The 14147-nt window shown below is 38.3% G+C and overlaps 3 protein-coding genes across 14 annotated transcripts; 1 reads left to right on the forward strand and 2 right to left on the reverse strand.

The window, feature by feature from the left end:
• Window positions 1-372: 372 nt before the first annotated feature.
• LOC116845442 (zinc finger MYND domain-containing protein 11) lies at window positions 373-9597 on the reverse strand. 8 transcript variants are annotated; one of them, XR_004378246.1, is made up of 9 exons: window positions 9329-9596; window positions 5284-5697; window positions 4816-5161; window positions 3974-4287; window positions 3747-3779; window positions 3120-3629; window positions 2722-2904; window positions 1298-2646; window positions 373-752 (listed from the first exon to the last, which is right to left on the reverse strand). XR_004378246.1 is itself a non-coding variant. In XM_032818119.1 (9 exons), the coding sequence occupies exons 2-9, from the start codon at window positions 5683-5685 to the stop codon at window positions 676-678; spliced, it is 1977 nt and encodes a 658-aa protein (XP_032674010.1). In that variant the 5' UTR covers window positions 5686-5697; window positions 9329-9597; the 3' UTR covers window positions 373-675. The 8 variants fall into 8 exon arrangements, 7 of the variants coding, with proteins under 7 accessions (XP_032674010.1, XP_032674014.1, XP_032674012.1 ...); XM_032818119.1 differs by having other exon boundaries at window positions 2535-2646; window positions 9329-9597; XM_032818123.1 differs by having other exon boundaries at window positions 2535-2646; window positions 4816-5146; window positions 9329-9595.
• On the forward strand, window positions 5695-9244 carry LOC116845441. Of its 2 annotated transcripts, none has more exons than XM_032818117.1 (2): window positions 5695-8132; window positions 9098-9244. In XM_032818117.1, exons 1-2 carry the CDS (start codon window positions 6128-6130, stop codon window positions 9163-9165), a joined length of 2073 nt encoding a protein of 690 aa, XP_032674008.1. In that variant the 5' UTR covers window positions 5695-6127; the 3' UTR covers window positions 9166-9244. The 2 variants fall into 2 exon arrangements, with proteins under 2 accessions (XP_032674008.1, XP_032674009.1); XM_032818118.1 differs by lacking the exon at window positions 9098-9244 and having other exon boundaries at window positions 5695-6316; window positions 6773-9010.
• Window positions 9598-9934: 337 nt separating the features above from the next.
• Window positions 9935-12614, reverse strand: LOC116845443 (pyridoxal phosphate phosphatase PHOSPHO2-like). 4 transcript variants are annotated; one of them, XM_032818129.1, is made up of 3 exons: window positions 12455-12614; window positions 11648-11959; window positions 9935-11149 (listed from the first exon to the last, which is right to left on the reverse strand). In XM_032818129.1, exon 3 carries the CDS (start codon window positions 11147-11149, stop codon window positions 10412-10414), a length of 738 nt encoding a protein of 245 aa, XP_032674020.1. In that variant the 5' UTR covers window positions 11648-11959; window positions 12455-12614; the 3' UTR covers window positions 9935-10411. The 4 variants fall into 4 exon arrangements, with proteins under 4 accessions (XP_032674020.1, XP_032674019.1, XP_032674021.1 ...); XM_032818128.1 differs by having other exon boundaries at window positions 12404-12594; XM_032818130.1 differs by lacking the exon at window positions 12455-12614 and adding an exon at window positions 12251-12397.
• Between the last annotated feature and the right edge of the window lie 1533 nt (window positions 12615-14147).

A 14147-nucleotide genomic window follows, 5' to 3' on the forward strand; every position in this document is an offset into this window, starting at 1 on the left:
TATATATATAGGATTCCTAGAAACTGTTATATAATCTTTAGAAATCTTGTTTGTTATTTAAATTTTTACTGACTCAATACATAATATATTAACTAATTAATATAGATTCTTTAATATATGTAGTGTTAGTGCAACATATGTAAACACATTCTGCAACACTGTATATTGATTACAAAATTGTTTTGTGTGTATATGTGTTTTACTAAAATAAATATACTGATGTTTCTAAATGACTTGCTGTTTTGTCATAAAAAGATATTTTAATTTGATAAACAAAAATTGAAATAAGAATCACAAAAAGGTGAAATACATGAAGACGAGTTTGATCAATAATCCAGAATCAGTTATTAGTAATAGTAGAAAGTTCTTAGCTCTTTTTTGCAAAATTCAATCTTTATTTGAAAACAAACGGAAATAACTTAATCATCGAAATATTCCTCGTTATTATTGATAACCTGCCATTTTTCGGGCAGCTTGCGAATTTCTCGGTAATAAAAGCACATTGGTTTCGAACGATAAAGTTATCGATGCTTTTTCGAACTTCTATTCTAAAGTGTGTATCAGCCAAGTGATGCTGCATTGCCCGGAATAGATGATAATCGAAAGAAGCCATGTCTGGTAAATACGCCACGTGCAGAAGAAGTTCCTAGCCCAACGATGATCAGCTTCGTCGCCTCAGCAATATGTGGCCGTGCGTTGTCGTGCAATAGAATGACTTTGTGGTTTCCTTGCCCAGTAAATAGCCTCTTTTCCTGCAATACATCGCTCAAATTAATGAGTTGCTACTGGTAGCGATCTGCCGTGATTGTTTCATCTGGTTTCAGCAGCTCATAATAGAGCACAGCTTTTCAGTTCCACCAAATACAGAGCAAAACCTTCTTGTTGTGGATATTGCAATGAATGTCATTGACTAGTCAAGATTTACCCATGATTTTTTGCGCTTGAGATTATCGTACAGGATCAGTTTTTCATCATCTATGATTCATTGCAAAAAAACCTTTTGTTTGGATCGACTTAGAAGATAGTGTGGTGTTGGCACACTTTGTTTTCTTCAGCAATTCATGCAGCATTCACTTTCCTCTCTTCCAAATTTTTCCTAATTGATGCAAACGGAAATGGCTTTTTGGCTGATTCCCAGCTGTTCTGCAAGTTCTTTTTGAACGCTATGTTTTGATTTAATAATACCTGCAGCTCATCCGATATAAACTTGACAGTTCGTCGAGGACGCGGCGTCTTTCAGACCAAAATTGCTGTCGCGAAATTTTTTATACTAATTTTTACACGTTATGTGACTTACAGCATTATCACTATATGCAGTACAAATCATTTCGGCAACTTCAGCAGCATTGTTTTAGAGATGCTGGATAGAAAATCGAATATGCTCTTTAGTTATTGCTATCATGAACACTATTAACTTTTGAGGTTATGCCTTTTGTTACATGGCGTTTTTTAATCATTAATCAACACTTCAAAACCGCAAAATGACGGCAAAATATTTCGATTTAAAATGTTGCTTCGGTCGATGCAAAACTTAAAGCTAAGAACTTTCCATTACTACTAATATTTAGTAACAATATTCATTTGTTCGTATTATCATTAACACGCGTATACAGTTACATTCAAATCTGTTATTCGTATTGCATATGGAACCAAAGTTTATTATATCTAATAAGAATGACATAATTGCCCGCGCGCGCGCGCACACGCCAAGAGATTAACGAGATTATATATATATATATATATATATATCTTAAGAATTATTTTCTCACACATATGATCCTATAATCATCATCCTCCTTCGAAATTTGTTGCACAGTTATCAAGATGTATAAAACTATGATCATTCGAAAATTACTTTGCTGTATCACTTGGTACATGTAAGAACAGTCTTTTAAGATTTATTTGTGTGTACACATAACAATTCTTCCACCTTTTTTAAGATGGAAGTTCATAAAGGCATACTGAATTTGTGTCAAGAATATATTAATGTGCTTCTACAGATTTTATATAAATATGTATATATATGCATACAGAGCACCCCCTCCCCTCTCTCTCCGTTGTATATATATATGTGTATGTATATATGTATGTATCTATATATATATATGTGTGTATATATATATATATATATATATATATCATATTCATTGCATTTCTATTCTTAGCACATTTAATTGGAGAAATTCACTAGTTAGTCAAAAATTAAACGAAAATTTATCGTTCGTTTCTACATTTATAGTTATCTTAAATTTATTTGCTTATTTTACTATTTAAGTTTTTATTTTCTCTGTTCATAAAATTAAAAACATAGAATCTACTTTGATTTGATACTACATAACAAGCATTTTTTTACAGATTTAATCTAATCACATCTAATAGTTACGATTACTAACAGAGATATTGGGGTGGATATTCCCCGGGACACTCTGTACATATATATGTATATGTACATGTATATGAAAACGAATACTCTTATTTTTTTAAACGCGTTTATTATTGTACTTGTCGCATTCTTCAGGTGAATTAACGCTTACGTCTGCACACCCTTTTATGCTCGCGTTGCCAGTGAATTTGTTGGCACTCCGTGCTGCAATATGCGGTATTCCAACAACAATGATATATCGCTTCAATTTCGCAGTTGTAACACTACAACAAATTACATGCACATAAAACAGTCATATTTCAAAGAAAAAGATCGTGAAGGCGAACTAAAAAATTTACCCATTGTTTCTTTTTTATGTCAGATATCGCTTGTTTGTGCCTCTGCTCCATTTGCCGTAGCTCTTTCCTGTATTCCGCCTGTAGTCTCTCCAGTTCCCTACACTTGTCAAGCTCCAGTTCACGACGTAACTTTTCCAACGCCGTTGTCAACGGTTGTTCGGAAGTTCTGCGTTCCCTCTTGATCTGAAAGTTTCGCTTCATCGGTAAATAATCAAATAAAAAATAGTTGCATGCGCGTAATTTATAGCTTCTGTATTGCAGAAGACAGTAACATCTTGGAATAATATGCGACTCGCGTACGGTGATCAAATAGCATTTCGCTATTCCGCAAATAAAAACTTCACGAAGAGAGGCGATCGACAACCGCGATCTTGAGAAGTTTTTAGTCATAAACTTACTTTAGCTGGAGGAAGCCCATCCGCTTGAATTTGTTCAGTCTGCACGAGTACGCACTTCGATCTCGGTTCTTGGCAACTGGACGTGACCATATCCTCTTGTGAGCCCTCCTTTCTCAAACCTTGCGGACAGGTACTCGTTATTTCCCGAGCGGGCTCGTCCTCCGCCACCGGTAAATGAGGCACCTGTCTATCTTCGTTCGCTCCGTTGCTCTTCGAGGCGTTGACCTTGTTATCTGCCGCATCGTTCGCGGTCTGCGTCTCGTGTCCATCCGAGCTCAATCTTTCGACTTTCACTCTCAGATCCTTCATCAACTGCTTCGGCAGATTCGAACTATGCGATGCACCCTTCGAACTCGACGATTCTTGATTCCGTATTTTCGCGGGAGTAGGACCGTCGTCGTCGTCCTCTGTAGTATTAATGTCCTCCTTCTTCTTCCCCATCTTCGCCAGCAAATGCTGGTGATGCTTCAGCTCTTCGAAAGCCCTGTTCCATGCCGTAGATCTTTTTATCTACGAGAGATAGAGCTTCTGGTTACACGAGAAATATATCTCGATTACGGGATTATAAAAACGCCGTGAAAAGAAATTAGTTGTACACTCTTGCTTGTCTGTTTTAAACATGCGTACCTCCATTTCTTTCCACTTCCCTTTTTCCGGAGGCTATACAAGAATTCGTCGTTATGAATATTAATACGCTTAGAGTTTACAAGTTCTAAATCGATATTTCGCGAAAAATCTTTTTTCTCTAAACATAATATTACTCGCGTATCTGCGAGAATCGATCACAAACTAATCTTACTAACAACTGATTTTATACCGCGAGAATAATCCAGAGTGCGGATATTCGTGCGTACTTGCAAATTTTGCGGCGTAGAGGAGATGGGCCGAATAAAGACTTTCTCGATGTGGGCTCTCATATGATGACCTCCGAAGAAACGCACGTCGTACACGTTGCCGTTAACCTGCATAACTTTGGCGGGCCAGTACGGATATCCTTTCTGCTTCGCATAGACCAACTGATGAGGAGGGTTGCACGGTATGCAAAACCACATCTTTTCGGACTTTTCATTCGATATGCGATAGCAGTCTGCACAACGGCGAATCTCTTGAAGATCGTAACAACAATCCTGGTACATCGATTGGCCCATGTCCCCTATTACGCTTTGAGCTGCGAGCAAAATGGAACAACAATTAATACGATAATTCAGATTGTTCAGGAGATACTTGACCGGCATAAATGTCCAAAACCTATTAAGAGCAGCCTAAAGTAGAGAAGTGATTGCAAACCTCCAGTAACAGAGTGCATCAGAAGAAGATATTATATATAGATATTATATATAAATATTATGTATATCAATATTGTAACGTATCTAGATACATTTATTAATTACAATAGACACATTTATCTAATTACAATATCTAGATACTTTTTGTGTATCTACTTATGACTTAAATCTGTACTTTTATCTATACTGTGAGTTTAACACTTTAGATATAGATACAAAATAAAATGAAATTAGTTACAGATACAGTTACTGAAATAAAAATTCTAACTAGTTATAGATAAAAAATACACCAAAAGTATCTAGATATTGTAATTAGATAAATGTATCAACTGTAATTAAATAAATGTATCTAGATACATTACAACATTGTAAGATATATAGACATTTGAAGCTATACGTATTCTCCATACTTCCGTGATATATCATGATGTTGTGTAGAATATTGTGCGCGTCAGCCTCAAACTCGGCGAGATTCTTGTACTCTTTGTTGCTCGTCTTTGCGTCCATTATCGCCAAATCCATGTGTTTCTTTACGAGAATACTCGGTCGCCAAGCATCCTCGCCCTCGCTCACCCAGGTTGGCCCGGAGAAGCCATTGGCGGGCGTAACGATTGGGCCGTTGTTAAAAACGATCGTGCGATTTGTGATTTCCGGCGGTAATTTTGCTTTCAGATGGCCGCATGTGAAGCTGAGGATGTGATTCAGCTCAGTCTTGTCGGGATATGTGTCGCTATTTATTTTCTGCAATATCACGTTCTTAATGCGTCGAAATTACACATTGGCGCGTAAACAGGGAGCTAAATTGTCAAGTAAGGTGATATATATATTTTTTTTATTTATTTATCTTTATGTGTAAATTTATTTATCAGGATAATTACCTCGCAAAAGTTACAGATCTTCGATTTTACAGTACTGCTGCTGTAGCATTCCGGATGATACACTCTGTGACATTGTTCGCAGCACTCAACTGCTCCTGCTCTTTGACACTTGTAACAATACCAATCGTGACTGTCGGCAGTAGCCAATAGATCCATCGGCGGTAATCTGTAACTCTCTTGCTCGATGCCGTTTCTCGTGGGTACTTTCTTCAAGAAGACAAGACCGTCCTCAACAGCCTTATTGAGTTCCTCCTGAGCTTCCTGTTCGGTGAAGCCGTAAACACGAGCCAAATGTCGCACCATACGGTCGTTACTGGGTAAACTTCTTTGATGCACCGTGATTTTAATTGTATCCCAAATACGTTGGGTCATAGACGGATCGCTTTTCCGGCGTATCGACATGTCGACGGTGCGCTGTAACAGAAAACAAACTCCGCTCCATTTATTCCGCGAAACTAGTCTGACAGCATTTGCCAGGAATAACTAAGAATAGTCTCAATTTTACAACACAGTCGATCGATTCCCGACGAAGCAAACGGCAGCGAAGAATTTATGACACGAGTGTTCTAACAACACATGGATACGTTGAACCGCCAGTTTAAATTGATAAGTATTCTGTACCCTCATGCTGTCGGTACCGTTACGTCGAAAAAAAGATATATATCAACGGTGTAAAATGAGTACCCACATACGTACAGTAACGTTACAGTATGCATGCGCTTATAATAAATCGCTTTGTCCAGTCTGTTCCTGCCAAGCTGAAAGTGTGGCAGTTTCAACAACATCAGTATAAAGTATCAGCTCAGGGAAATCTAACAAGTGGCATCTCTCAAAGAATCTCAATATGCATCCCGCGATATTGGACGCAGCGGGTTACACGTTATTGTTATCCGGTTTCATCACGCTTGCGACGTTACTGCGAGAAGGATGTAAGCACAAGAAGAGATCGCCGTTTTACATTCTATCGACGTCCGACGTGTTCAGTTCCATAGTAACAGCTATTGTACTGCTCGTGAGTCACATCGAAGCCGGGGTAAGATTTAGTTACAACTGGCAAAATAATACCGACGATACCGAGGTTGATCGCACGTGGACGATCAAGAATGACGGCGAGTACAAGCTTCTGTTCCCGCGGGCTCGTGAACTGAACCGCGAGGCAGCTCGTGACGTAGACTCCAACGTAACTTTGACGTGCGACGCGAAGAATGTATTTATGCAATACGGAATACTGCTCGCTCCATTGACAAATGCGCTCATATCTCTGCTAACTTTTGCCATACAATGTAATCTCAATGTGGCGTGCGTGAAGCGAAGATGCGCCGATGCAATGAGATCGTCAATGAGCGATGCTCGGCTTGAGACGAAGCACGTTGAAGTCGCGCGTCGAAGAAGAGCGACGTCAGAAGACCAACGAGAGTTGGCTTCTCAACCGAGTAACGTAGTTAGCGCGAATATCGTCCAGAAGATTATGAAAACGTTCCGATTTCAGACGGCGAAGCAGGACGACAAGAAGCCGGCCAGTCTTCTCGTCACCAGTCATTGGCTCGTGCCGTTCCTCGTCACAGCGATTCTGTGTTTCGCTGGATACGACGACATGAACACTGTCCGACGTACGGAGGAAACCGAATGCATATTCGAGAGTAATTTCCCAGTGAGCTTTCACGTGTTCTCTGATGCTGAGGAGATCGTCGGCTCCGGCGTACACGCGACATCACTGGGAAATTATTACTTCATTGATGAAAAAGCGTCGAATAAATTAAACGTCAGCAGCGTGGAAGTGAATGAGATAATATCTAAAGTACAGAATATCGTCAAGAATGCGCTGAGCTACATACGCAATTCTACGGAGAATACAAAAGCCACGAATCTTCTCGATGTCTCCAGATTGCGGAATATGACGGATTACGTTGTGACAAATAATACAAGCATCGAAAGTGTTACGGGTATCGATAAGGCAGAAGGAGCTCAAACTACAAACGATACAGTGAAGCGAATCGCGAGTGTCTACAATCTATCGTCGCAGGTAGATAATCACACTTATTTCAATGAAGATCCAGAGATATTACTGTTTCACGACTTGCTGAAGAATGCGTCAGAGGAATCAAACTGGACTACACCGAACAGCTCCGATAACATAATACTAACGTCAATCCAGAATAAGAATGACAGCTACGAAGAGGACACGCAGACATATTTCGCAAAAGCGGAAGGAGACACGACTCCGAGTACTGCGAACATCTCCATCACGCAAAATCCAACATTCCTCTCCGACAATCAAATATATGCCGACATACTGAAACGTATTCATGCTGCCAGCGTATACACCGCGCTGAAACACCATCGTAATCACTCGGTAGGTCGATTCGGCAGTAAGCAGCCTAAGCAAAACAATTTGGAGAGCATTATCGCGAGGATAAAGCCTAACTCGATAGCAGACTTATCTAAATACGATCATTTTGATCACGATCTTGACACTGGGACAAGCAGTTCGCCTCACATGATCAACGAGTGCTTCGTTTCGAATAAATTTCTAAAATTGCACTTGTTCGTATTGTCCTTCGCGATATACTTCCTGCCGATTCTGCTCTGTTGCATTCTACAAGTGCGAGGGGAGCACGCGTGTGAGAATACGCTTGCGATGTTAAAAGCAAAGGTCGATCTCATGTCTATTCTGCTTCACGGTAACACCGACGACGATGATAACGTAGTTATTGTTAAGGAGGGTACTCGTACGGAATGGTTCTCCACTAGCAGTGGAAGCACTAGTCGCCAAAATTCAACCAGTGGTTTCAACAAATCATTAGAGACAACAGACAATCACGGTAGCAGAACAGATATAGGAACAACAGGTAAAAATCACGAGAGCTGTGTGGAAGCACAGAACAGAGATATGCTTTTAGAAGTAAATTGCATTACACGAATATGTAGAGTTGTCAAAATATTATTGATATTATGCGTGCTTCTCTGGTCACCAATATTCTTGGGAACTCTACTGAGAGTGTTTTCATGCATCCATGCACCCCAATGGTTAACCAACACTACATTCTTGAGTGCAATTTCTTTTGGCACTATAAGGAATATTCTGAATATATACATAATAAAAATCCAAAAACTTTGTAGCAATGATAATACAAAAGAGAACAGAATATATCCAGCTAAATAAAAAAAAATATATATACATATATATTATTTAATACATAAAGTAATGGTATCAATTGCAAATAATGAAGTTTGCTTAAAATTAAAATTTCGTATTTAATGAATATAAGTAATACTTGTGATATCCAAAAGCTTTTTAATGCAAAATATTCTTAATATATACATATAATATAAATCCAAGAGCTCCATAGCAACAACAATGCGAAAGAAAACAGGATACTTAAGTAAATTATGTGCATTTAATGCAGTAATAATGTCAATTGCAAATAATCAAGTTTGTTTAAAATTGTAATTTGTAATTTCATATTCTATACAAATATAAATAATACTTAATGACATTCAAAAGTTACTTTTTTAAATGCACAAGATATCTTTAATATACATATAGTACAAATCCAAGAGCTTTTCATAGTAACGATAATGCAAAAGAGAACAGAATATATCCAGTTGAGTAAGATATATGCACTATTTAATCCAATAATGATAATATCAATTATAAGTAATTAAGTTCAATTAAAATTAGGATTTTATATTCCATACACAAATATATAAATAATACTTGCGTGTTGATATCAAAGTTTTGTTTTCATGTGTAAATGTATATCTCCAGCACGTAAAAGTATCGCTTTTACGGAACACTTGCAATGTCTTCTAGAGTACCGTATGCAACTACACTATTCTCCGCATGGATTATCGTTGACGACGAGAAATATTCTCGGATAGGTAATCAAATAATCGTACCCCGTGCTACATATAGAGAGCGGAAAAAGCCCGACACGACTGCAAGTACTGGCGTCATGCGATTCAACAGCGCTAAATACTTGGTGTTTGCTTGTCACGTCAAACGAAAGGAATTAATTCGCAAAGTGGACGGTCGTTTACTCACTTATCGCTTATCACGAATAAAGTTCCAATCGCTATATAGGTAATTGCGGAGAGAGGGAGACAATCGCTCGAAGGGCTGCTTCGAGATTTGAAAATCGAGATACTCGATCGTCGATCGGATATTTGAGGCTTCACGGCGACATTGTCGGTCACGCGAGCGGAATTCGTCAGATTTTTTAATCCACGTCCGCGATAGCGAACGACAATAAGTAACGTAACAACAATTAACGTTAGAGAGGCACCGTGCGCATCACTGTGTGCACGTCACAAGCCCGTCTTAACCTCCACGGTGCGCGCGCATCGCGAGAGAAATACAGATTGTATATCGACTGGTTATTGCGTATCGTGCACTATCGCATAATGAAAACGATGCCGTGCGATCTGGATTTGAGTTTGAATTCGAAATATACAGATATATTTTCTCGCACGATCGATCTCGATCGCACGACGATAGGTCGACGACTCTTGCGTTTCGAATATAGTCTTCTATCACTCTGAATTCATAACATTTATTTATCAAGAAATAGATTTTATTCTGAAAAATGCGCCAAACATGCTCGATATATACAAGAATCACTTTCGATATAATTTCTAGAGATAAATATATAACATGTGTAATGTCATTTGTATAATTTATATCGTGCACTTATATAATTGCATCGAAAAACTATTTTAATTGAGATTTACTATCGTTATTACTAAGATTATTGTTATTATTAAGATATAATAATATTGTATCTTTAGTTTGTAATAACTCGATATAAAATGTGGAGTTGTTACTCACCAAAAAAGAAAACACAATTTACTCGTTATTTTCACAAAACAGATGCAGTTTCACAAGAACGACCTGTTATTCAATATCTTCCCTAATAACGTAACCGGTAAGTGCGATTTGAGAGAGTTATCGGAAAATACGACGGTGGAAAATTGAGAAAGCAAATACAATTACTCGCGTATCTCATAATGCTTGATAAGCCTCCAGTTAATGACTCCAGTTAATTAGCGCGATAAGCGTGACGCGAGCAAGTTCTTCTCGTACGGCAACTCAACGAGGAAGAATATACGACGTATGTTCGACACAGAATTATTCTTTTTTCACAGCTCTTTGAGCCTCTTCTAGACTTTGCAGCAAGTCTTCACCATCCTTCCATGCCACGATAGTTGCTGCTGGGTACATATTGCGAGGTAACTTAGTCAAACGCTTGATGAGCACGTAGTCCTTGCGCGGGCAAGCCAAATCGGTCTCAGAGAGACGTAAGATCGGACACAGATCGTTCTTGCCGTCGCCGATGTAGACTATTCTGTCGTAATACACGTTCTGCGCGCGTCGCTCTTCGATAAAATCCATCAATATCTTTCCCTTGCATAGGTTAATGCTGCTCAGATTGCAAGTACGCTGCATGTGATACATATCGACTTTCAACCTGCCGTCGTTGTCGAAGTAGGCCGGATTTGTGAAGACTCGTAACACAGCGCGATCGAGCTTCCTGCTCTTCAGCCACCAGTCTATGAACAAAGAATTCGAGTCACTGATGATAATGATCTCGTGGCCGTTGGCATGTAGAGTGGCGAGCAGCTTCTCCATGCCCGCGACCGCTGGAATAGCAATGATGGCGTTCTTGATTTGCTTCCTATCGATGGAATTCTTATGCAGGATCTCAAAGATTTTGTTCATGTATACCAGCCAGCCATTAGACTGATATAAGCTCCTCACATCTTCTGGTATCTTCTCCTCAGGTACTAATTTTCGCGCCACCATATCGGAATTGTCCTCGCAGATGGTGTGATCGAAATCGAATGCGATCAGCGAGCTGTAATCCATCTATCAAGCACGACCGTCGTGTTAAAAGGAGAATATTGCACATAGAATAGCTGTAAGCCCATGTATCTTACAGGAATGATACAGCAGTAACAATGAGAGACAAAAGATATAAAGGATGCACTATTTTTTGCATGTTATTTTTGCAATGCTATTTTCTACACTGATAGCATAATCAGCAAACAGTTATAATCAAACTATACCTATCAAACACTCTATGAGCCCGATAACTCACTAAAATAAATATTTATCATTACTTTTAAATTAACAGACTTTACAGTGATATAGAAATTGGGAATATTACAAGAAAAATTTAAATTATTCATGGATACCTGGAGCGTAACTTAAAATAACTTAATTACAACATATCATATATTATTTATTGTAAATACATCGTGTGTAACATATATTATTTTTATAATTTTCCCAATGTGTGTATCATGGAATAGGATACAATATGAGAGACTAAAGCACAATTATATTGATATGAAGAATACTCACTGTTTATCGTGTATGATATTGAAGACTAAGCCAAGATTAGTGTCTTCTAAGAATGGATTAACGTTATTATCTAACTCTTCTGTTTTACAAGATTAATCGATATGTTCAACCATTTACTTTAGTTTATGCACATGTGTTTATCAATCACCAAACATTAGTAGATAATATTCGTAGTGTGTCAAATGTGTATTCACACATTAGCTTCTCCTTTGTTCTTCTTAGTTGTATTCTTGCTGTTCACAGCTGTTCCACTCTTTCAGTCTTGCCTCATCTCCTTTTGTTTTTGCTCTCGGCCATCATCGCTTTGTTTACCTATTTAAAAATAAATCTCTTAAAATTGAGCGCAAATTTATAATCTTGAAGCTACGTGGTGATAACCACGTTTTGTTGTCAAAAATGAGCTACGAGAAACCAAGTGCATCAAAATACAAATTATCATTTCCTTATAAAAAATATCGGGAGATGAAAAATAAATAACGAAACTGTCATATATTTTGTTGTATTATTATCTCGAAATAATCTTTGTGAGCACGTTGAAATGTACCTCTTGGCTGACAATCAAACGGCGTGTTTTTGACTGGTTATTGCGCCAACGCTACTCACCACTTTTGACCGTCTCTCTGTTTTCGCGAATGCGTTCGATCGCGTTGGCATACAATCAAAATTTCACAAAAAAAAAAAGCACGCTGGCGAAATTACGGCCGGTGAAGATTTATGATGAACGGTAAATTGAGTAAATGGTACACGTATACTTACTAAGATCCAATCGACTCATAGTTGTCAGACATGCCAGTCGTCTTTTCTTACCTCTTTTGATACCTTTTCAAAGCCACTAGTTGAAACTGCTCTCTTTAACTGCACTATGTTGCACTTTCCATTTCCTACGAAAAAATAAAAGCACACATATTAAGTCTGCGCATGGATGTAAGAATATATAGACGAAGCGAATTGTCGCGGGGGTGAAGCCCAAGGGGAATGATTGTATGTTGGGTGTGTTCGGGGAGCTCGCTGTCGCGCTACCAACGCAAATGCTATTAAGGTTGCATTCCGTTCTTTCCGAGGAAATTTTACTTTTAAAGGCTAGTTTACGTTGGCCGTAATCTGTTAACTTATGCCAGAACCGTAAAAAATTGATTAATTACAATCGATCATTCTTCTATAATTCGACTATGATTGGTCAATTTTTTACGGTTCCGACATAAGTTAACCAATGACTGCGTTCAGCAGGACACAACGGTTGCACAACTGTTTTATAATTTTCTGCTGGGAGTCGATTCTGTATCTTGAAACAAAGTGAAAATTACAAAAGTGAGCAAATATACTAGAATATTCGTAATTTCATTGGTCAGTGCCTAGTGAATGTACTCACTTTTGTAATTTTTACTTCGTTTCGAGATACAGAATTGACTCTCTGAACAATACTTGGGCGCGTTCAGCGAAAAAAGCGCTCAGTGAACAATCAGCGATTATTGGTTTTTACTGTTAGATCCCTAAATCTAGATCAATTACATTGACGAATTACTCAACTGTTGTGCAATTGTTGAGTTCGCTGAACGCATTCTTTAACGCATTCAGCGGCGCAACATGTTTACTCAGCGGTCGTCATGTTTTTCAGCGAACTGAAAGTACGCTGAAGCACAACATCTTGCTCAGTGTTGAGCAAGATGGATGCCTCCAGTTTTATCGAAGCACATATATATATATATATATATATATATATATATATATATAAAATACAATATATATAATACAATATATATAAGGCCAGTATTCATAGTCGAATCTTATTTCAAGATCGTCTTAGGGTGCCGTCCCATTGAGCACGGATCGGAACGCCGGATCGGATTTCTTACTATAATGAGCGTTCCGTTCTCTAGTTCCGTTCCGTAAAAGTTTCCTCTACCAGTCCCATGTAGCAAAAACGGAACGGAATGGCGCGTCGGTCGCAAATAAATATGATTAATTCGTCAATATTTCGTTATTTTGACGCGACAGAATTAATTATATACATAATTTATGCAATTATCTTGTCGATAACTTGTCATGAATATTCTGAAATATTTAATTGAAGAGTGAAATATATTTTATAACTAGAAATCCGTTCCGTTTTTGCTACATGGGACTGGTAGAGGAAACTTTTACGGAACGGAACTAGAGAACGGAACGCTCATTATAGTAAGAAATCCGATCCGGCGTTCCGATCCGTGCTCAATGGGACGGCAACCTTAAGTAATGTCTTAAGATGCGAATACGATGGGTGGGACCCGATTGACCATGATACGATTGGACACAGATTGTAATGATTGGTTCGACCTAGTAATTCACTAGATAATTCTTTTCATCGGTTGGTTGTGTCCAATCGTACCGTGGTTAATCGGAACGCTCCCGAATACGGTTAGACGACAGTTTCCCGAAAAGTGGAGGGGATAATATTGGTACCAAGAGAAATCTCTACACGATATAATTTAAAGATCTGTTTTTTGTAACTGCACTGCTGAAC

This window comes from Odontomachus brunneus, unplaced genomic scaffold (genome assembly GCF_010583005.1).
Source record: "Odontomachus brunneus isolate Ranch 3 - 2012 unplaced genomic scaffold, Obru_v1 Obru_scaffold_052, whole genome shotgun sequence".
NCBI lineage: Eukaryota > Metazoa > Arthropoda > Insecta > Hymenoptera > Formicidae > Odontomachus > Odontomachus brunneus.